The following is a 24,405-nucleotide window of genomic DNA, read 5'->3' on the forward strand; positions in this document are numbered from 1 at the left end:
AGCGTCGTCATTCCTCTTTGGTTTCTTCTCATCAGCATCACGGGAAGTGGACGCCCCTTCTCACGACGTCAAACCGCTGGATAGCTGGCCCAGCCCTCTCCAAACACGGTCCACATCTGCACACATGCACACGGGGAGCGTGGATTTCTACATACACAAACATTTGACCTTTTGGGGGACACGATGTCGGAGGTCCGGAAATTTACCAAGAGGCTGAGCAAACCCGGGACGGCGGCGGAAGTCAGACAGAGCGTCTCGGAGGCGGTGAGGAGCTCCGTGGACCCGGTGGTAAGCTTCGTGCTGTCTTGTTGCTGTCATTTTTGGTACAACATAGTAAAGCACAACTCATTTCTGATGAGCAGAATTCCATTTGTTTGTCCAACCATTCATAGCACTGAAATGTGTTGCGTTCAAGTGCACACAATAATAATAAATTAACGTGCTTCACTTATGTGCCATAATTTACATTTTCTTTCCCGAAATCATTAGCATTGAGGGGATAGTGGCTTCAGGGACAATGCTCTCCAGTCATCTGCAGCTTCTTTTGTCTACCAGTTGGGACAACTGAAGCATGGCTTTCATTGCCTCCCCATGTCTGATGGACTCAGCCACATGATGCAATGAAGCCACTGCTATCCATGCCCTCATTCATTCATGTTGATTTTTTTTTCAGAAGCTACATTACATAGCTGACTGCAGTCATGAGGGGATTAGGCGCAGTGGTTTGAGGCGAAAAAGCCACCAGAGAACCCTGCTGACACAGCATTGTGGCTGTGTGTGGATTTATTTTCCACTGTGTCAAAAGCACATGACTTGTCTTTGACATTCCAAGTGATTGGCTTGAAAGTGCACCTTGTCTTCTGCTGTTGTCATTTTTAAATAGGTGCAAGAGTTTGCACAAGAAATAGACTCTTGTTTCTCAGGGGGGAAGGAAGGCTTAAAGATATTTAGTCTCATGACGACCATGTTGAAGAGTGTGACGATCATGTCAGAATCTCATAGAAGAGAAGAGAATGCTGGGCTTTAAGTAATGCCTTGAATCTTGTTGCTGGTTTCTTTCTACGGTTGCATGCTTTGGCAGTTTGTTTGAAGAAAGGTTTTTTTTTTGTTGCAAGGCACTGTTCTTAGGAGCTTTTGTTGGGAATTCCCTCAGGCATTTGTGCAAGTATGTCCATTGTCCGCCATTTTTCAGACCTTTTTATTTACTGCTGCTTTCCACGAATGCTCCGTTTGCATGCTTGGGTCTTGGACGTACTCGTGTAATTGCAGTTAAACGTGTTTTAGTATGCACTCAATCATACACAGTACTGTTTAAAACTTTACATACGAGTTGCTGAAAAGACAAATGAGGCTTTTGCTGCTGTTGTGTTGCTGCTGCTTAGATACGGACACCCTGTGGAGCACCTAATAGTGGCAGTGGCGGTCATCTGCTGATAAAGTCCACATGTTGTCGGCCTCACATGTGGCGTGTGCATCTGGAAATCTCACTAACATCATCATCGCCGGCCCAGTGGGGAAAGTAGTCTTTTGGAGGAATAGTGTCAAGAGTCTGTCCATTGCAGGCTTGCTTTGACCCACCTTGTGGTTTGAAGCTCTTTGGGTGATTTTATTTTTATATATTTATATATATTTACAGAAAAGCAAAAGTTTCTTCTCTTTGCCCTTGCCCTCCCTCTTTTGTAACTTGATCCGGCTTGCTGGCTGCTCACAGCTGGCCCGTACATTGCAGCGTTGCGGTTGTTTGTTGCACATGACAGGAAGCACAACTGCCGCTTTTGGGCCCAAGCATGCACACCATTCTCAGGAGTCTGTAAATGTTGCTTATAAGTGTCCATCGTATTCACGTGAAAAGGCGTTGGATTTAAACTAAACTGATGATGGGCTGTAACGGTGCACCGTAAATCACACTTTTGTTCGTACCTTAGTTTGAGGTCACGGTTTGGTTGATTTTGGGTACCGAAAGGGAAACTTATGTGAAACTTACTGGCTGAAGTGCAGCATTAATAGTTTTTGCTTGTAGCCACGTTCCACATCCCTACTGAAGAGTGAGAAGGCCAAGTGTTCCCACACAGGAAGAGGTTTTTCAAGGTCTCCTGCTCGCCAAATGCTGGGTTGTACTGTATTTGTATGTACTGTCCCTAACTTAATGCTCACTGTGTGGGAACGCAGTACCGAAAAATCTTATTCTGAATACATGTACAGTTGCACTCATATTAGACATCCACAAGGGAGGATTTAGTGACAGACTGGACAAGCTACTACCTAAAGTCCTAACCTAAAAAATGGAATTCCCATGAAGTTTTCTCCCAGGTTTTTCATGTGTTTCTGCTCGTAATCACACACTGACCTAGATTTGGAGCTCCTGAGCAAGCCTGCCAGTCTCCTTCTTATCAGATGTTTAAAAAGCGGAAATTTAATGTAACATTTTCTGCATTTGCATTGTTTATTTTGTTTGCCTTCTGTATTTTAGCTAAAATGAAAGGAAAGGTGTACGTACAAAACTGTGGTGAGACCAGCCATGTTGTTTGGTCTAGAGACGGTGCCACTGAGGAAAAGACAACAAGCAGAACTGGAGGTAGCAAAGATGAGGATGCTGATGTTTTCATTGGGAGTGACCAGGATGGATAGGATCAGGAATGAGTACATCAGAGGGACATTACATGTTAGATGCCTGGGAGATAAAGTCAAAGAGGCCAGACTGAGATGATTGGGACATGTCCAGAGGAGAGATAGTGAATATATTGGTGCGTTTAGAGCTGCCAGGTAGGAGGCGTAGAGGAAGACCAAAGAGGAGGTTTATGGATGTAGGGAAGAGGACATGAGGGTAGTTGGTGTGAGAGAGACAGATGCATGAAGAGGAAGAAGAAGAATTCAACATCACAAAGCAGGCTTGTTGGATTTTGTACACACTGTAAATATTTTTTTTAATCAACCCCTCCATACCCTTTCCCCACAGGAGCAGCCCAAGATCATCGAGCCTCTGGACTACGAAGCTGTGGTGTTCCAGAGAAAGGCTCAGATCCACAGCGACCCCCAGCGAGACTTGCTGCTCTGCCCGGTCGACGATGTCTCGGTGATGTCTTGTTTCTATAATCTTGCTTTAGTTGTATTGTTGCTGTCTGGGTGAGGCTGACAACCATAGACAGGGAGGGAAAATACTGGTACTTACCATATTGACCCGAAAATAACAAATTTTATTTTTTCCCCCCTCGAAAAAAAAGATGGGTTGTCTTAAAATCGTGTTTGCAAGGTTTAGTGAAAGTATTCTTCCTTCCACCACCGGTATGCTCTGTTGCAAACATACCGTTTATTATTTTTGCAGTTTAGACCAAAGAGAGTTAAGAGTTCTCCAAAGCATCCCATCCAGACACCTCTGCTCTCAGCACATGTGGTTTTATTTACTCAGTCTTATGACGCTCATATGTTTCTCCCTTCTGTTTTCCACGAACTCACCATGTGTGTGCACGTGCAGGAGTCCCAAATATTGCGACAGAGGAGGACTGTGGTTCCCTCTGTGCCCCAGAATGCTGAGCGGGAAGCCAGAAGTCTGTTTGCCAAAGAGGTACTGATTCAGGAAACGTGTGGTAATTAAAGCTCATGGGATGTAAGTAAAGCATTCAGCATTATAAGACGTTTACCACCAGTATGAGGTATTCTTAAAGGCATTGTGATTTTAAGGTATTACTAGCCATATATTTTTGCTATTTGGTGTCTTCTGCTCAACAAAGAAACATCAAACCTGGCGTAGTTGAGCCTTCTTTTCCATGCTGAATAAAAGCAATATGTGCAAGGAAAATGCTGAACCAAAGTCTCTTCCAGGCCTGTGACTCACAGTCAGAGGACTGCAATTCCACGGACCTTGTTATTAAAGTGACTTGTGTGTGTGTGTGTGTGTGTGTGTGTGTGTGTCTGGCAGTGTATCAAGATGTACAACACCGACTGGCATGTCATCAACTACAAATATGAGCCTTATTCTGGCGACTTCCGCATGTTGCCAAGGTAAGTTAGGAAGTTTTTATTGTTATTATTGTGGTTGAAGTTTGCAGTGGAGTAGAACTGTACTGTTGAAAGTTAACCACACGATGTCACCAAAATATTAGAAACATGATTACTACAGTAATAAACGCTATTATTATATGGTATATATAAGTATTATTGTAAGACTAGTATTAAATTAATACTGTACCAGTCTGAGTATTAGGACTGCATGTATTACATATGCAGTACTATGTACTGAGGGTGTAACGCCATAATCATGGTTCGGTTCATTATGTGTACAGTAACAGAAGAGAATGCAAACCATAACATAACTGCCTTTGTGTAAACGATTTGTAAAATCACATAGCTGAATTAATACATTTTTTTAAATTATTTTTTACACTGCCATGCCGTTGTACCTCTTAGTACTGAACAATGTCGGCACACTGCTTTTGTCTTATCCACCATAAAAGCCAAGTCCTGACATCATGCTTACTCTATCGTCTACCAAAAGCTATATTAGACGTACAATGGCGCAGACTGCAAAGCGGGAGGAAGCAATTATTTCTTGGTAATTGCTGAGCCTTTCTTTCTCTTTCTCTTTGTCTTTGCAAAGCAAAGGCCTCAAGGCGGACAAGCTAGCCACTCACGTGTTTGAGGTTGATGAAGATGCCAAAGATGAGGTGAGGCCCCGCTCATCGCCAGGTTTTGCCTCATGGGCCTGGCGGTTCTTCACTCACTTGATGTCACCCACCTTTCGTTCATCACCATGTTGTGCATACACCCCATTACACCCGTTGATGCGTGAGCCTTGAGTCCAGCTAGTGATGCCATCAGACAGGCCTGTAAAAAAAAAAAAAAACGAAGGCCACTATAAATATTCTATAAATAGCTTCTATTGATCCTCCTTCTTGGTGCCCTCAGGCCGGATGCGTATGGATCTAGATGGAGAAAGCTTCATCAATGTGCAGATGGCTGCTTTGCTTCTTAATAGTGTGTCGTTGTTGCAGATTTACCTCCTGATTAAAATTACAAAACAATGTAAAAGGGTTAAAAAAAAAAGATTGTATTGGTGTTTGGGTGTAACTAATGTTGTGGCAAGTCTGTTAGATTTGGGGATTAGTTTTGCGGGCGCACATGTTCAGGGAAATCAAAGGAAAATCTGCAATAATATGAAACCTGGCAAGACATATTAGTCCTTTATACCCTATATGCATCTCCACAGGCCCATAAGAGTGAATCATTACGATGATATAGGAGATGTGATCCAATAGGTGACAAGTGCAGTGCTATCAATACAAAGTAGGCTGTAGTGAGGTTTGTATGCATGGTTGTGCAGCCTCCTATCCATCACAGGGATGGAGCAGAGCTAGCCAATGAGATTAGAGAGAGACGCTGGACAGACAAAAGGACAAAAAAGCCACTTCAATGTGATTAGGCCCATCTCTCTCTCTCTCACACACACACACACACACAGACATGCATGTACAATTAGCTGAATACATTACTTGGATTGAGAAGCAGCTGTGACATCTCTGGTGCTGTAATTCATGTGTTTGTGCTCAACAGGATACGGCATCCCTGTGCTCCCAGAGAGGTGGCATCATGAAGCAGGGCTGGCTTCAGAAAGCCAACATTAACAGCAGCCTGTCTGTGTCCATGAGGGTGAGTCACTCACCACTGTCGCACAAACAACTGGTCACGAAATGACACTAAACTACAGAGTCCTACACTGTAATCATCTCCGTTGCAGGTGTTCAAGAGGAGGTACTTCTACCTGTCCCAGCTGCCTGACGGCTCCTACATTCTCAACTCCTACAAGGATGAGAAGCATTGCAAGGAAACCAAAGGCTCCATCTACCTAGATTCATGCATTGACGTTATTCAGGTAGACTGTGCATCTTTTATGAGAATTAAACAGCAGCATCCTTTTATTCGTAGTGTAATGGTGTACAGTATATATTTACAATCAAGTCTTTTAGTACAGACAATAAGGTATGGTTCAGAGGTGTACCGAATTCTCCCACATGGTACAAGTGAGAGACAGGAAATACAAATGCCGATAGTCATGCACCTCCTCAGTGTCTCGTGACACCCCAAGTAAACACAAAACGGTTCTTATGACTTGCTAGGACCGAATGGTGACGATGGGGTACCGTTGCACTCCTCATTATGCTTTGTTACAAGTGCTTGAAAGTACTTGGCATGCCCAGTCGAAAATTTTCTGCAAAGGTTTGTTTTTCCAGCTGGATGATTCTCTCTCTCTCTTTCTTTTTCTTTTTGTACTTTGAGTCTGTTTCTCATCACGCCACACGAGTGTTTGGCTGCTTCCGCTTTCACTGAGCTGCCAGAAAGCTTTCAGTTTGATGAGGCAAGTCACAAGATGAATGGGAGGAGACTCATTTTGCCTAATGGCTCCGCTGTGAAAGTCGGTAGTTTATTTCCACACGTGTATTAAAGACCTCAGTGACTGTAAGCATTTGTTTGTAATATTAGGGATGTAGCGATACGTTACGATACCTTAAAACTTGGTTTTAAGGTATCAGTTTGGTTCATAATACAAAGGCAGTGTGTTCCCAAATCTTGAACGACAGAAGAGGATTTTCCAGCTCTGGCTTCTCCTTGGCACTATTGCAAATAAAGTATCTGCTCAATAAATTATTTGAAGTGTCCCCCCCTCCTTTCAGAGCCCCAAAATGCGGCGTAACGGCTTTGAGTTGAAGATGCAGGACCGCTACAGCCACTTTCTGGCAGCTGACAGCGAAGCCGAGATGGAGGAGTGGGTGACCACACTCAAACAGGCGCTTCAGAGCAGCACTGAGGAAAGGAGGAACGGCACAGAATCCCTGGATGGCTCCCTGGGTGAGAGGAAGGAAGGAAAACAAATACTGTTCATATAATAGCCTGCTCTTTGAACTGATGCCGCACTGATGATGGTCCTGTTCTATCAGATGATGACACCACCAGCCAAGGTAAAGGCGAGAGCCTCCTGGAAGGTCTAGGGAGGAACCTACAACCTGAGCTTACGAAGGTACTGACTAATTGTGGATATCTTATGGATGAAGATATGATGACTAAGAGGAAGTGGAAAAATATGTGATTGAGCGTACCATACCCAGGCATTTGTTTTCAGTCCGTGGAGACGTAATGTGTTTACAAACAGACAACAAAGTCTTCTACACGCTGCTTCAGGCCACTCAAGCACAGCTTGAATCACAACCGATGGGAATAAAATCCCCTTAAAACTTGACCTTTTGAAACTTTATGTGTGCAGTATACCAGGGAGACAGACCAGCTCAATAAGATAAATCGGAACGAAGGCAGGCAAAAGCTTTTCTCTCTGGATCCCGAGACACAGGTACAGTAGAGGAGACGCCCCTCCCACTGCTCGCTTGTGCTGTTATTTATTCAAGTATTGATTGCAGCGCTCTTTGATCTCCTCTCTCACTCCTGCTCTCCTCAGAGGCTGGACTTCTCGGGTATTGAGCCAGACGTGAAGCCGTTTGAGGAGCGCTTTGGCCGTCGCGTTGTGGTCAGTTGCCACGACCTGACCTTCAGTCTGCAGGGCTGCGTCAATGAGAAGGGCGACGGCGTCCTCACGAATGTATGTCATCACAAGAGCAAAAAGACACACTAGTAACACTAGAAATAATAAGCTTCATCATTTACAGCATAAAGCAGACATACATTTGATATTTAGTATGCGGCCCCGAAAAAAGTTTGGATACCTCGGCTCTTCAGGGAAAGGCAATGTGCAGCAAATAGAAAGGGAAGAATTTAGCTGCCTTTATAAGTCGTGTTGGATAAGAGCAGGAAGTATTAAAGGGAAGACTCTCCTCTATTACCATCACAATCTTTTGTCAGCCAGTTTTAATGCAAACTATCTGACTTATTTTCATTTCAAATACACATGTAAAAAAAAATTGCATCTGGTTCAGCTAAAACAGCAGCTAAAAAGTAGCATGTGCAAGAATTGAGTTATTTTGTGTGAAAACAGTTAAAAAAATCTATAATAAATGAATATGTCTAAAAATTAAGGATTATTTAAATACATTTCAGTATGACTGAATTTTGGTCTCAGGTGGAGCCGTTCTTCATCAGCCTGGCGCTTTTTGACATCTCCAAGAACTGTAAGATCTCTGCCGACTTCCACGTTGACCTCAACCCGCCCTGCGTGAGGGAAATGCTGACCGACACGTCGGGTCAGCTCTCTCCTTGCTCAGACTCTGAGGGAGGAGGAGCAGGAGGAGGAGGGGGAAGCGGGGGTGGTGTTGGTGGAGGCAGGGCTTTAATGAGCGGGGATGCCGGGAGGGGCAATGGCCTGCCTGTTCTTCAAAGGGTGTCAGCGACTCTGCTGCACTTTCCTACACAGGTAAAATCTTTGTTGTGATGCCTTACTGCAGACCAATGCTTCAAAGTGCTTTTTTTTCTGTCCAAGGCCATCTTTTCAGTAACCAACCCACATGCTGACATCTTTCTGGTGGCCCGTGTGGAGAAGGTGTTGCAGAATGGCATCACCCACTGTGCCGAGCCATACATGAAGACCTCTGACATCAGCAAGGTCTGTGTTTGTCCCTCGTCAAAGAGAACATTTCATAATGCTCTGCACTGACTGACTTCTTCCATTTCTGCCCAGACTGCACAGAAGGTCCTCAAGGCAGCCAAACAGACATGTCAGCGTCTTGGCCAGTACAGGATGCCTTTTGCTTGGGCTGCTAAGTGAGACAGGAACAGATTGTCAAGAGCAACAAAAAAGGGAGTCTGATGAGCAATGTTGCTTCACTGTGTGTCCATGCAGACAGGTGTTTAAGGACGCTCAGGGAAGCCTCGACATGGATGGGAAGTTTTCCCCCCTCTACCGGCAGGAGAGCAGCAAAATCTCCACTGATGACCTTCTCAAGCAGCTGGCCGACATCAGGAAGTGAGTCACGGACACTGCCCTGCTATTACCGCGCTCCTGCAGATTTATCCCTCAAATTGTGCCTAAAATAAACGTCTGTCTTGAATCAGACCCGAGAAGAGCAAGCTTCAGACCATCCCTGGACAGCTGAATGTCACTATTGAGTGTGTCCCACCCGACTTCTCAAGTATGTAAACATTTCTAAACATCCCCCCGCCATGTCTCACTGTGCCATGCACAGGCTTATCCGAAACAGATAAGAAACTCCATTGAAGTCTGCAAAGGTAGTTACACCTTTGCTCGGAATGCTGCAACACAATCTAAAAATCAGTTGTTTTGTTGGGTTTACCCATGCAGCAGCAGTAGTAGCAGTCTGTGTATTCACGGGAAGTTGTGTGCTGCAATTAAAGAGGAGACCATGCACACATGAAATATATTAGTTTGCATTTGCAAACCTACATGTCTTTTATTTTTTTAGTGGTTAAATTGGGAGAAATCTTTAGGTCATGCTTCGGAGAAAAGGTTTTCAGCAACATCTGGAAAAGATGATTCTGTAATTTCATGTAAAGTTCATGCCGGTTTTTTTGCCATGCAACAATTACTGGTGTTCAAAAAGACATGCCCAATTCAAAAAGACAACCTGCATCCACTTTGTCTGTGTCGCCAATGGTGGTGCGGATGTTTTGTAGACATTTTGGTGTTTGGCTTCATATTCACGCTGGTATTTTTGTCATGGAACGCTGTCACACTTGACCAAACAAAGCATACATACACAGCAAAGTAATTCCATGTAACTGAACCAAGCATGACAACTTTGCTACTTCACTCCACAGACACTGTGACCTCTTCTTACATTCCTGTGAAGCCATTTGAGGAAAGCTGCGAGCGTGTGGCCGTGGAAGTGGAGGAGTTTCTCCCCGATGAGGCGAAGTACAACTACCCCTTCACTACATACAAGAACCAGCTCTACATCTACCCTCTGCAACTCAAATACGACAACCAGAAGAGCTTCACCAAGGTGTTTGGGACTCACAATTGAGCTGTTTGCATGTTTACAAAATTATTGGTGGTTAAAAGTTGTTGTTTTTCCTCTCTGGTAGGCAAGAAACATTGCAGTTTGCATACAGTTTTTGGATTCAGATGAAGAAGGTGCAACCCCTTTAAAGGTGAGATGCATCAGAATGTAATTATTTTAGACGAGTGGTGGATTCACACTTTTCCTGTTTGACTCGGTTAAAAGGAACTGTGATTATGGTTTGTTTGGTCAAGTGTGAAAGCAATCATCCCAACCCTGCACTAAACAAGTGGAATGAGGCTACCTGAGAGATGGGTGTCAGTCTGCCTGCAAGTGAACTCTGGTGCGGTTCCTACCAAATATTTAATTTTGTGGTCCAGACTTGACTTAAAAACAAGTGTGAATGCAAACTAAAATAAATATGGCCGCACTCCAAATCGGATCTTATCGAGTGCAAAATAAAATGCATGCTGCTGCAAGTTTGTTTTGACATGCGTTTCATGCATGTTCCGTGTTGATGCGAAAAGAAATAGGGGTGGGGAAGGAAAGGGAAGAAGCAAAAGCTGGTTATTATGTCTGCTGCTTTAAGAAGGGAAATTAAGGGTCAGTGTAAGTTCCTCTCCTGTTCTCCCTGGCCACATGTCTCATGTTATTTGTGGTGCGAAACAGCCAGCGAAGCACAATACGTTGCTTTTCTCTTCCAACCAGGATGGAGCTGCCTAAGCACCCCTCGCTTATGAGATTATATTCATTATATGAACAGGGGCGCCATATGGGGGGAAAAGTTAGGACAGTTCCTAAATAGTGGTGATAAAAGCTGCCCCCATTGTGTCGTTTTTATTCATGTACACACTGGAAGATTCTGTAAAATATATGGCCGCAACTGTACCCACCCACACCCCCCACCCTCATGCTGCTAAAACCCTGCAATCAAGCCTCCCATCTTAGTGCCCCTGTCTCTGCCCTTGGCTCTGCTGTTTTTCCATGATGGTATGACCCAGTCTGTTTTCATCTAAGACATCTTATCTAATCCCCCCGCCCCCCCCGCCAGTCCGCCACCTCTTTCACATTCTTAAGATGAGGAAAATGAAGCAGGGCTGCTCCTCCTGCAGTGTGCACATCTAATCCCAACTTCAGTCCATCACAGTTTCACTCAACTGATCATTATTGTTCTTTCATCGGTGAAGAACAACACTGGTAATTCATGCAACCAGGGTGTCAATGTTTGTATTTCAGCTCATTTACGGCAAACCAGGAGACTCCATCTTCACCAGCAGCGCCTACGCAGCTGTCCTGCACCACAACCAAAGTCCAGAATTTTACGATGAGGTGAGGTGCACCACACCCCCCCACGTTTAAAAACGTTTAATTTACTAAGCCACTGTATAGGACATGAGTTTGAAGGATCTTTGAGCCACAATTCTCTTAGAACTGCCATGTAGTCACTGAAATAATCCAATTAATCTTTTATAGCACACAGTGAAAGAGGTAAAGTCAGGATGGCATGGCTGAGGGGGTCCATATGGGCCCCCAAGGAAAACAATTACAATCTTAAGAGATCCCCCCCGCCTCCACTGATCCCTCTTTTAAATACACTGACATGCACTCAAGTAACGAGAAAAACACATAAAAATGAGACGCATTTGACTTGCTCATAAGTTGAGTCATGTTCTGTATCCATGTCATTCTGTTCTATTTTCTAGGGGAATAAAGCTAAATAATCTTATTTCCTGCAACAGGGATAAATGCATATCCTAGCTGGGGCTGTTCTCTTGTGGAAAATATGTGCACTGCATCATGTGTGCACACCGAAAGAGGAAGCGTTGCCATGGTGTTAATTCGCTAACATCAAGCTTCTCCCCGCAGATAAAGATGGATTTGCCGGTCCACTTGCATGAAAAGCACCACATCCTCTTCAGTTTTTACCACATCAGCTGTGAGTCAAACACCAAAGCCAGCAGCAAGAAGAGAGAGGCTGTAGAGTCACTGGGTATTTATTCTATTATAATGATTTCATATTATGTGGCAAATAGTGGATGTATGATATCTGTATGATGTTCTGCCTTTTGTGTGGTGCTAGTGGGCTACTCGTGGTTGCCTCTGCTGAAAGATGGCAGGATGCAGTCCACGGAGCTCCAGCTACCTGTAGCTGCGATCCTGCCTCCTGGATACCTCTGTCAGGACACCAGAAAGGTACGTTAAACGATGCCAAAGTTTCAGATATAAATAGGTTTGCACATTTGGAAATGAGCCCTGAAAGAATTTTGGGATTGCTCAAAACGTTGGGTTTCAGAGGGCGTTGTAAAACTGAAAGTGTGTGATGTCACACATGGGCGGGCGTGTCTCGGCACTCCCCCAAGCTCTACTTCCCCCAGCCTTCTCCAAGCTCTGCTTCTCTGTTTATGGTTGTTAGCTGTGGTCCCCAGGAAATCTTTCTACAAGGCAAGCTCAGGCAGAAGTTATTGGAGTTGGTGATTCCCTACAAGAGAATAATATTTTCATCTGTCAACGGCATTTCACACAGGACTGTTTTTCTGAACATGAATGGTTATTGTGTGTAGGTTATTGTAGCTACTCTATAGGAGTCCACAAATCAATACAATGGGTTGAAAATGAGCTCAACAGGTCTTTAATGTTACAGGATTGTTGTGATGATAAATAACACTTCTGGCCTTCTCGTCACATTTGCACAGTCGCAGCCGGATATCAAGTGGGTGGAAAATGCAAAGCCACTGTTCAAAATGAGAAGCCGTGTTGCATCAACAATATATGCTCAGGTGAAACGATCAGTTCTTCAACGCATTCGTGAAAGATTCTTCTATTTGCATGGCAACACAAGTGTGGTTTCCTCCACAGGACCTACATCTCCACAAGTTCTTCCTGCATTGTCAACTCATGAGAACCACATCAGAAGACAACCAGGCAGACCTCATAAAATACCTGAAGGTCAGAGGCAGTGGGGATCATGTGCTCAAACAATCCATTAATTTTCGATGCCGCTTATCCTCACTCGGGTCGTGGGCATTAAAAATGACTGTATCACATGATCATCCTTCCATCCTCAGTGCCTGCATGCCATGGAGACGCACGTCATGGTCAATTTCCTGCCCATGGTGCTAATGCAGCTGTTTGAGGTGCTCTCAGCTGCCACCAAAGAAGCCCAGCAGATTGCTGTCAACTCTCTTCGGTCAGTCAGTGGATCATTTGTTTGAATGATGTTTTCATTTAATAGTGATGAATGCCTTCTGTGTCCATGCAGTGTTATCATACATGTAGTCTCGAAATGTCACGAGGAAGGCCTGGAAAACTACCTGCGTTCTTTTGTCAAGGTATCTGGCTTCCCACAAGCGTCTATTTCCCACAAACAATAAACTTCTTATGTATTTTTTTTCTTGCTCTCTCTCTTCTCAGTATGTGTTTGTGTCCAAAAAACCTGCAACTGGAAACACTGCGTACACCCACGAGGTGCTAGCTACGGCAGTCACAGCCATTCTCAAGCAGACGGCAGATTTCAACACCAGCAACAAGCTGCTTAAGGTTGTAGTACTAACAGTGAACAGCGGGTGGAACACTTGCCAATAAGATGGCTTCAATGCAGCCGCTGTGTTCATTCATTTTCTATATCGCTGGACCAGCTGGAACCTACCCCAGCTGACTCTTATGCACAAACTTAACATTTTTCATGAGGATAAAATCCCGATTTTATTTAAATTGAACATCTTTGTTTATAGTACTCATGGTTTTTCCTTGAAACAATGGCGAAATCCATGGCCCAGTACCTGCAAGAGGAGAACCGCATGAAGGTTGGTCTTTAGTATTGGCAATACAATCAGTTGCATTGCAAGTCATTTGTGCACTTTAATTGCTTGACCTGGCCTCCACCAATTTCCTCCCAGATGCCGAGGGCCCAGCGCTTCCCGGACACGTTCTACCAGGCTCTGCAGTCCCTGGTCCTGTCCATCATGCCTCACATCACCGTTCGCCACATGGAAATCCCAGAGGAAGCACGCTGCATCAACCTGAGCTTGGCCAATTTCATCAAGGTGAGCAGGTCAATTGCACATGGAGGTAATCTGCAGCTTTACTTATTTGATGCTCTCCTTCCTCCTCCCTTAGAGGTGCCTGACCTTCATGAACAGGGGGTTTGCTTTTACTCTGGTCAACCACTACATGTGCCACTTCACTCTCAAAGATCCAAAGGTGCACTTGCAAACAAAAAGATTGATTTATTCTTTCAGAATACGCTCATGCTTGACTGTTGGCCACAGGTCCTGACCGAAATGAAGTTTGACTTCCTGATGGTGGTGTGCAACCACGAGCATTTCATCCCCCTGAACCTGCCCATGGCATTTGGGCGCACCAAGCTGCAGAGAGTGCAAGGTGAGCTAGCTGCTAGGTATGCTAACCCCTTCTAAAGACTCCCCACAGCACAGCTCCCTTTTTTCGCATCCCCCCCAACACTGATCCTCTCTTAACAGTTCAACTGGCCACTTCATAAGGGACTTGTGTACAATCCATTGCAATAAAATTTGCATTTAATTGCACATGCGGCCCAAATGATGCAGCCAGGCTGTAGTCACAATCGTAATGTTGACATGTAATGTAAATGCTGCATGCATCGTTTCACCCCCAGTTACTTTATTTGTACCCCCCACCCCTTTTTGCTTGTGGTCAGATTTTATTCCGTACGCGACGGAGCTTTTTGGCCCTGTAGGTAGGTGACGCTCACGGCACCATCCGCCACTCCCGGCTCCTCCTCCTGCCCTCTGCGCTGCACTGCCTTCCATTAACCACATGTCCGGTGCATGGCGCTATGACTCAAGTTAGGGGCCTCGCTTCTGTGGGAATCTACTCACAGTCTCAATGAGTAATTGACTCCATTCATGAGTTCAAGCTCTTTTTTCTGCACTTGTCTCTCTCTCTGTTTTGTATGTCACTATCATTAGAGATGGAGATTACCAGTGGGTACCTTCCCAGGATGCGCTGCCTGTTTTGATATTAACACAACATTATATGGTGGCATTGCACACAGTCGCTTCTCTTTGATTTCTGCTCATTTATTACCTTTTGCATACTGCACAAATGTAGAAAATTATACATTTCCTGCATGAGGAAATATATAATAAACCCCCTTTGTCCTTATTCTTTTTTTTCTATGAGGAAACAACCATTTAAGTCAATTTCACAGTAGTAGTTAGTTTTGAAAACTCATGTGCTAAGTAAAATTATTTGCATCAAATGAATGAAATAAAATTGACTGAAGTCAAATGATTGGATATTGGATTAATATGAGTGACAAAGAAAGCTAAAGTTTCACCTTAAACATATTAATTTTGTACTATTGTATTCAAAGATTGACTTCCTGTTTTTGCCTGACCACAGAGCAGAGTCTGGAGTTCAGCTTGACTGAAGAGTACTGCCGCAACCACTTCCTGGTAGGCATGTTGCTCCGCGAGGTGGCGGCGACCCTGCAGCAGGGGCCTGAGGTCCGGCAGCTTGCTGTGAGCGTGCTCAAGAACCTACTGATCAAACACGCCATGGATGACCGCTACACAGCCTTCAAGGTGGATGACATGGACCCACTGAAATCCTCATTGCATACTTTAATGATGAGTTTGATGATGCATTCACTGCCCTTAAGAAAACAGCAGAGGTTGTCATGCACGCCTGTTAATGCCAAGTTGCGATCTGTTTTTCTAGAACCAGCAGGCCAGGATATGTTTGCTCTACCTCCCTCTCTTTGAGCTGCTTTATCAAAACTTGAAGCAGCTGTCCGCCCAGCCATACATCTCCAGCCCCGGACATGTCCTCAATGTGGGTCCCTCGTGACCTTCTTTTAATCCATAACCATATTTATTGTTTATTTGAGCAAAAACCTTTGTGCTTGCAGGGGTCCAGAGATGACCTCATGTCAAACAGTTCTACAGACAACAGGAGAATCAGCACTGCCATAGAGCGAGATCACGGTGAGTCAAGGGACACTGGTGTCTCCGAAACACCAGTTAGCCACTCAATGGATAATTTAGAGGGTGTAGCTGATAGTAGTGCTGGAAAAAAATGAGTGATTGATTCATTGCATCCAGGCCCGCCCACCCTTAACGGCCACGTGAGGAGGGAGGACTCCAGAGGTTCTCTGTTTATGGATCCTGGGACGCCAGATAGCATTGAGGTGTGGCCATTTTAATAGACACGACGTTGCTCTGGTGACATCTGCCCTGTATTTACTCATGCTTTGAATAAGCTCTTAAACATTGGTTAAAAATTAATCAAAGGAGGCTTACACTTTATGAATATATTTTGCATCCTGGCTTCTGTTTTGAGGGCAGATTAATGATTCACCGATACAACTTTGTTGACTTGACATGTTTATTTACTTCCCTGCTGATTTTGTAAGTTTATCATACAGACATATAATTTAAAAGTGTGTGCATAATATTTTGTTAATTCATAAATATTTTATAAATGGATGCATTATAAGAAAACAGTCCATTTCATTCGCACTGGAGTTGCTTGACACTGGAGACACCAGTTTGGCGATGTGAGTGATGAGCTCATACCTTTTTTTATAATGGATTCAGCAGGGCATGAAATACTTATGCAATACTTCTCAACTGTTTATGGTGACAAGGCAAAACAAAACACTACCTTGCTTTATGAATTCACTAAAATGAATGAATGCGTTAAAAACTGCAGCATCAGGTTAACGTATCACATTTTTTGCGACTGCAGAGACGCGGCTCCACTATCAGCAGCAGTCCCGGGGCCCCTGTTGGCCGTCTGGGCCCCTACGAGATCAGGGGCCTCCTCTTTGCCTTTTTGCACGTGGCAAAGTCTATGTCAGAGGGTGGGTGCACGAACCTTCTACTGACAATTACAATTGGAAAATAAACTGATCTTTGTCTACAGACACTCTAATGGCCTACTGGAACAAAGTCAGCCCCCAAGACATCATGAACTTCCTCAGTTTGCTTGAGTGAGAAGCCTTAATGTGACTTAAATTAAACTAAACTAAACGTTTTATTATTTGCATAGGCAAACTTCCTTACTGATATTCCCACTCTCTTTCCATTTGCTTCCAGGACCTGTCTGGTTCAATTTCGTTACGTTGGAAAGAGGAACATCACCCGGTGAGATATCACACTTTTCTTAGTCTGAAATTTGAATAATAATAATTATTGTTTGTTTCTTAGGAGTCAGGAGATGTGCATGTCCAAGCTGTTTTCGCCTGACAGAAAGTCGCAGACCATGCCGGCCATGCGCTGCAATCGTGCCAGTACCCTTCATACCAAAATAAACCAGTTTAACACCATGGAGGCCTCACTCACTCTCAACATAGGTGCTGCACACCGTTTGTTTCATTGGACTCATGTATTAGTATGGGCATGTTGAGTCATGTTTGCTTGACTTTTCCATTTTTCATTGATATGTGTGTCACCTCAAAAACCAACACAATAAACTGAACTGTTTGGAGTCACTTAACACATATGTGTGATGCAGGGACGGGGCCATCTGAAGCAGAAATCCATCATCAGGCTGTGCTTGAGGGTAACATCTCCACTGAGGTTTGCCTAAGTGTTCTGGATGTCCTTTCGCTTTTCACCCAGTATTTTAAGGTGAGTGCACACTTATCACCAAGGTTGTTTTTTTTAAAGAAATGATGCAGCTGATTTTGTCTTGTTTACGTACAATAATACTTCCTGTATCTTGTTTAACGTGTGCTGTGTGGAAACTCTAAACCAATATTTTATTCTGTCCTTGTCAGACCCAGCTGCTGGACAGTGACGGTCACAACCCACTGATGAGAAAGGTGTTTGACGTGTACCTGACCTTCCTCAAAGTGAGCCAATCCGAAGCCGCCCTCAGGCACGTGTTTGCTGCCCTGCGAGCGTTTATGAACAAGGTTGTTTAAAGCACACAGAGGCATCCAAGCAGGGTTGTAGAAATTATGAAATTGGACTCTAACACACTGATGTAACTCGGCAGTTCCCTTCAGTGCTGTTCAAAGGTCGTGTGACCCTTTGCGAGCTTCTGTGCTGCGAGGTGCTCAAGTGCTGTGTCTCCAAGATGGCGTCCCTGAGAGCCGAGGCCTCTGCGCTGCTGTACCTGCTCATGAGGAACAACTACGAGTACACCAAGAGGAAGACCTTCCTGCGCACGCACCTTCAGGTAGAGCTCAAGCTGGCACAGCCTAGGACGACTTTTACCTACACTTCCTCAACAGATCATCATTGCTGTGAGCCAGCTGATCTCCGACGTAGCGCTCAGCGGTAGCTCACGCTTCCAGGAGTCACTCTCAATCATCAATAACTTTGCAAACAGCGACAAAGCTATGAAGGTAACATGAGCACGCTCTTGTCTTGCGTCATTGTTTGTTCGCAAGCTAGCACATTCAAGAGGTGGCTTTAAATGTAGTCCACAGCGTTTCCCTCGGAAGTAAAGGGTCTAACGAAGCGCATCCGCACGGTGCTGATGGCCACTGCCCAGATGAGGGAGCACGAGAAAGACCCGGAAATGTTGCTGGACCTGCAATACAGCCTGGCCCGGTCCTATGCTAGCACTCCCGAGCTGAGACGGACTTGGTTGGACAGCATGGCGCGCTCACACCTCAAGAATAATGACCTCTCAGAGGTACAAACCTCACCTCAGTTTTTCTTTATTGGGTAATGTTAGCCAGCTGATTTTTCCATATGGAATATAGGCGTTCATAATCGTAAGTATGGCATACCGTTACACCCCTATTCTTCAGTAATTGTTTGAATAATTGCCTGTATTACCGGTTTGTTTGCTTTCCTGCTCATGTAACTGTCATTGTTTATCATTTCCTCAGGCGGCGATGTGCTATGTTCATGTGGCTGCGCTGGTTGCGGAGTACCTGCACAGGAAAAGTAAGATTCCCTGTTTCCACTGACGCCAAAGGCAGCAGATTAAAATTGTTAGAAACACACACAAAATAGCTGAGGCTCATAACTACCTCTAGGAGACACGTTCACAAATTAAAATCCCAAACAAATCCCTGATTCTTTGTCTCTGCTCAGAGTTGTTCCCCAGCGGGCTTGCTGCCTTCAAAAAGGTCACGCTGAACATTGACGAGGAGGCCGCCATGAAGGAAGACACAGGGATGCAAGATATTTATTACACCGAGGTTCTTGCTCAAATCATCCAACCATCATTGGATATGCCAAGAAAATAAATAAAAATTTCCCTTTTCCATTTTGTTTATTAGGAAATCCTGGTGGAGCATCTGGAGGTGTGCGTAGAAGCTCTGTGGAAAGCTGAGCGCTATGAGCTCATCACTCATATCGCCAAACTGGTGATCCCGTGTTATGAGAAGCGTCACGATTATGAGGTAGCAGTGCTGGGATGTTATGCTTATGTCATCATATGCTACAGTGGCACCTGCTCGAGTCGGTCCCGCTTAAGGAGGTGGTCAACAACCATCTTCTCGACCGTGTTCTTATTACTAAGAAGTGCTGATTTAGACAATGTCAACAGAAACATTTGCACAAGTGCAAAAGCTTCATTGTCAGTGTAGTCAAGACGTGCAACATTTTAATATTTTTTCAATTTTATGTTCTGCAGAAATTGAGCCGACTATATGACACGCTGCATAGAGCCTACAACAAGATCATTGAGGTGATCCAGTCAGGTCGCAGGCTGCTCGGAACCTACTTCAGAGTTGCCTTCTATGGACAGGTAGTTTTTACTATTATTATTATCATGTAAATGGTCTTAAATGAAAGCGATCCCATCGGGAGTTACTTTACATCTTTTATTCATTTAGCTTGTATTACTCAAGATTGGTCGTTGTTTTAGTAAAAAAATAAGAACTTTTGACCTTGTGTTCATTCATTGTGGATTTTTTTGTGTACAAGCGAGTTTGTGTGTGTTGTGCAGGGCTTCTTCGAGGAGGAGGATGGGAAGGAGTACATTTATAAGGAGCCCAAACTCACTGGCCTGTCTGAAATCTCCCAGCGACTTTTGACACTCTACGGGGAAAAGTTTGGGCCTGAAAACGTCAAGATCATTCAAGACTCAAACAAGGTGCGTTTTGCAGTTTAAGTCATGAATTTCCATGTCATAATGTCAAGTCATGTTGCTCTTGTGGCCCGCAGGTCAACCCCAAAGACCTGGACCCCAAGTTTGCCTACATTCAGGTGACCTTCGTAAAGCCCTACTTTGAAGAGAAGGAGGCACCGGAGAAAAAGACGGACTTTGAGAAGTGCCATAACATCAACCGCTTTGTGTTTGAGACGCCGTACACGCTGTCGGGCAAGAAGCACGGTGGCGTGGAGGAGCAGTGCAAGAGGAAAACCGTGCTCACAAGTATGAACTTTGGAGCTGTGAAGTTCCTGTTCTTAACCCATACGTAAAATGCTTCTTCCTACTGCCTGTGGCAATGTCCTCAACTTTAATAGCTCTGGGGTGAACTACTGTAGGGACGAACCCCTTAGTACTAGACGCTCTACAAATAAAGGCAACAGAAGCAAAACCATCAAATCCATCAAAGTCCTCATCTTCTGTATCTGAATTGAACAGCTGGGCAATTTCGCCATCCAACATCGTCGATTAAAGGCTTTTAAGTGCACCTTATACTTCCAAAATACACTTTTCAGGAGTTGTGACACACACACACACAGGAAGAGAGCGAGTAGAACAACCCAAATCGATGACTGTTGTTGCGTGCACACCGGAAATTATGATTGCAATATTTACCCGCTTCCCTTTCTCTCCTTCTGTAATTGTGAGTTACAACCACTCCCTTTCCCTTATTTCGCTAAGATGGTGATGGTTGCTGCATTTATCATTCGGGATGTGCTAAGTGCAACATTCGGGTACTGACTGCTCTCAAAATGCTAATTGGAAGTATGGAAGAAACAAACACAGCCTTTATATGAGTGCATAATTGGGCAATCATTAGTCTCCAAATTTAATTATATGAGAGCAGCAGCTGAGTTGTTTCCCTTCTTCTTTGCTGTCGTTGTTTTGTTCTTGAGGTCAAATATCCATATCAAATGATGCCTATGGAAATATGAGACATTTAGTGCAATTTAATTGAGTATTTTTATTATTGTAGCAGTGTTTGTTGTTGCTGGTGTTGCAAGGCGAATGAATGCTTTTCTCATGGTTTGCCTCCCCTTCAGCGGCCAACACCTTCCCCTATGTGAAGAAGCGAGTGGAGGTGGTCACGGAGAAGCAAGTGGACCTCCGGCCGGTGGATGTGGCCATCGATGAGATGAGGTCCCGCACGGCTGAGCTGCTCAAGCTGTGCTCCAGCCCCGAGGTGGACATGATCCAGTTGCAGCTTAAACTGCAGGGTTGTGTTTCTGTGCAGGTTGGGCATCTCGGAGGATGATGGTGATCTTGAAGGATTTGAATTTTTGTTCAAATGTGATGATTGTTACAGGTGAACGCCGGCCCCATGGCCTATGCCAGAGCCTTCCTACATGACAGCAAGTCCAACCAGTCTGGTGGCAAGAAAGTGAAAGAGCTTAAAGATATTTTCAGGCAAGCTTTGCTCATTTGTATGTCCCACATATTCCTTTACTAATCAGGTCTGCATATTTAGTCACATACCGATGATCCTTCTGATTCATTTTCTTCTTCCTCCACTAACTCCAAATATCAAATATTATCCAGGTTGAACAAAATTACATAGCACATATCAAATCAGGTTATAATTCCACTAATAAATGTTCCCAATGTCAACCTTGCAGACGTTTTGTGGAGTCTTGCAGCATGGCTCTGGATATCAATGAGCGTCTCATCAAAGAAGACCAGTTTGAGTACCACGAGGGCCTCAAGGCTAATTTCAAAGACATGGTGAAGGAGCTCTCTGACATCATCCACGAGCAGGTAAACAGGACTCGGTTTTTCATTCTGGCTACCACAAGGTTCCGGTCTGGCTGGAATTTGACCACTTCAGTATGTCATCCATAGTAGTCAGTGTAGAACTGGGGTCTCAAACTCAATTTACTTGGGGGCCACTGGAGCGCGGGTCTAGGTGAGACTGGGCCGCATCAGGTTTAAAAAAAAAAAAAAAAAAAAACGCCAAAAACTTACCACTTCCACACGGATAGGGAGGATAACTATTAACAGTTATTTAACCTTTAACATGAACATGAATCAAACGTAATAATTTTTTATGGGTACATGATACCATACAGCATCCATATCAAACATTAAACTTTCATATCAAGGCGGGGGCCTCAAACTAGTGTCCTGCGGGCCACATTTGGCCCGCGGGCCGCGTGTTTGAGACCCCTGGTGTAGAACAATGAAAAGTTGTATGTTAGTTAAAAGGAAGGAAGGACAAAAAGCACATTAAAGAAGAAAAATGTTTCTTTCATACTGCTGACATCAATCAACATTTAGGTTATATTTCTTTGTTATAATGGCTTTTTACCCATTTTGATATGTACATATACATTCATTGTGTTCACTAAATTACATTCCTCCATTTTATCAAAGTGTATGCACAGCGTATAACTTTATTTTATACTCAGTTCAGAGCTAGTGAGTACATTGTATTCTATTGGCCGCCAAGTCCCACTCACCTCTTCCCCTTTCTATCGTGGTGGACTTTCAGCGCCATGACAATGTGTTTGCGTCACTCATCCTGTAACTGTCACTCATCCCTGCTCCCAAGTTTGTGTCAGTGTGTTTGTGTGCCTTTCCAATGATGTGCCGTTGATGCATGCTCTGATCTATTGACACTAACTGCTGACTTTCTCTTCCCAATTGTGCTGTCCCTCAGTTTTAAAGGAAAACAGGTAACATGAGCGTTCAAAGACGCTACCACCTAAATTAAAATATAGCATTGATCTGCGTTGAACACAATGTTTCGTTTGTCTGTATACAGTATTTAATACTAATGAGCTCTGTGTGTCTGTGCCTGTCTGTGTGTGGCTGTTGTATTTTATCCACTTTTTACATATACATTACAATTCTGCACTTCAACATAATAGATACCCTCTATCACATACAAGAACGTGACTAGTGCTCAAGAACGGTCAGTAGTTTGCAGAACTAGGACATCAAAATCATGCTATAGCTTATACAAACTTACTACAGTATCTACTTGTACAGTATATTAGCTGTTGAATTCTATTGGGAAAAAAAAAACAGTCACACATCACAAGCACGTTGTATGTTGATTACATGTAGGATTGCAAGGTTTATAGTGTACATTAAGCACTTAATGTGCTGTTCCAGTCCTTCCTCCCGCACTGCCGCTTCCATATTACGTGTAGTTTTCATCGTAGCGATGTCTGATACACTTCTGGCTGCCCTCTTCCAGTGAGACGGCTTTTCTCTTCATGAGTCAGACACTGGAGTTAGTGACATACCAGGGGACCTTTTTTTAAATGCAACTATATAAAGCCCCAGAATGACGTTTGTTGCCTGGTCTCAAACAAATGTGAGACGTCATCATGTATAGCATTTGCATGCTCATCAAACGGCTTCTTTATAGTGTCTGACACCATCATGCCTTTTATTATTTTACAATATGTGTTTGATAGCCTCTGTTTACAGTCTCCCTCCACGTAAGCAGTATGAATACAATCTGATTTTGAGAGAGCTTCTTTTTTGTCTCAGATCTACCAGGAGGGCATGATGCGCTCGCTCCTGCAAAACTCCCTCCACGTGTTCCGTGCTATCAGCGGGACCTGGGCTGAGCTCGGCTGACTGTTACCCCATCATAATATTCCACCACCCTAAAGAGTCGCAGCTCTCCTCCCTCCGTGCCCACTTCCTGCCTGCCTACCAAGACAAAAGGATGCCATCACGTTGCATTTCTATTGGATGTGTAGCTGAAGAATGTAATGCAGCATGAGTCATGCTGAAATGCACTGCACTTTTTTTTTAATTGTTTGGTTTTTGCTAGGCAACAAATTGCAGGACTGACTCATGGTCCCCTCAGGGGGTATGAAAGCCATTATGCCTCCCCGCTATCGCCCTGCAGATCTATGCAGGATACTTCTTGATGAATGCTAGCACGTATCCACTGCTATTAAACCAAGGCCAAGAGGAAAAGAGCCAGCAACTAAAACACATGAGTCACGCTTAAAGAGCGTAGAGCAGCTTCACGTGTAAACAGGCACTCAAGGCAGAGCCTGGGTTGGATCTGGAATGCCGCGAAGCAAACAGTGGCAACCTAATCATGCAGTGCCTTGGTGCCCTCACGTACTATTGATAGTCTTTCACAAGTGCTACACTGAAAATGTGCATAATGTACATATCGTGTCACTGCGCTGTACATTTCATTCCACGTTTGTAAGTACTGTGTGTGTATTTTGGCGCCATGTTGCACTCTGGAACCTCATTTTTTTTATTATTGCATACAGGAGTGCAGTTCCATGTTAAAATCATTAGATTAGATTTTTCTTAATAAAATCATATCAATTTAAGCTTCTGCCCTGATTTTTGAGACAAACATCGAATGCTCTTTGCAATATTTTGACTCTCCAAAAGTCTTAGCATAATGCGAAGTTGAATGCAGTTGCACATTACT

The 24,405-nt window shown here is 44.1% G+C and overlaps 1 protein-coding gene across 1 annotated transcript; it reads left to right on the top strand.

Annotated features, from left to right (window-relative positions):
- dock11 (dedicator of cytokinesis 11) lies at positions 1–24,301 on the top strand. Its single transcript, XM_058067135.2, has 53 exons — positions 1–288; positions 2,957–3,073; positions 3,473–3,562; positions 3,917–3,999; positions 4,595–4,661; positions 5,548–5,643; positions 5,732–5,866; positions 6,666–6,840; positions 6,930–7,009; positions 7,253–7,336; positions 7,442–7,582; positions 8,060–8,350; positions 8,417–8,539; positions 8,615–8,697; positions 8,777–8,899; positions 8,989–9,065; positions 9,712–9,896; positions 9,979–10,044; positions 11,130–11,222; positions 11,760–11,883; positions 11,974–12,086; positions 12,587–12,670; positions 12,750–12,839; positions 12,959–13,080; positions 13,153–13,222; positions 13,305–13,430; positions 13,625–13,696; positions 13,790–13,936; positions 14,010–14,093; positions 14,162–14,273; positions 15,276–15,457; positions 15,594–15,707; positions 15,784–15,859; positions 15,977–16,062; positions 16,623–16,737; positions 16,800–16,866; positions 16,973–17,020; positions 17,084–17,229; positions 17,391–17,506; positions 17,656–17,793; positions 17,877–18,059; positions 18,115–18,228; positions 18,306–18,521; positions 18,721–18,778; positions 18,929–19,035; positions 19,117–19,239; positions 19,473–19,586; positions 19,788–19,934; positions 20,006–20,216; positions 21,035–21,225; positions 21,298–21,398; positions 21,608–21,746; positions 23,490–24,301. Exons 1-53 carry the CDS (start codon positions 184–186, stop codon positions 23,577–23,579), a joined length of 6,240 nt encoding a protein of 2,079 aa, XP_057923118.2. The 5' UTR covers positions 1–183; the 3' UTR covers positions 23,580–24,301.
- Positions 24,302–24,405: the final 104 nt, after the last annotated feature.

This window comes from Doryrhamphus excisus, linkage group LG2 (genome assembly GCF_037039965.1).
Source record: "Doryrhamphus excisus strain RoL-2023G ecotype Guam linkage group LG2, RoL_Dexc_Guam_v1.1, whole genome shotgun sequence".
In the NCBI taxonomy this organism is placed as follows: Eukaryota; Metazoa; Chordata; class Actinopteri; order Syngnathiformes; family Syngnathidae; genus Doryrhamphus; species Doryrhamphus excisus.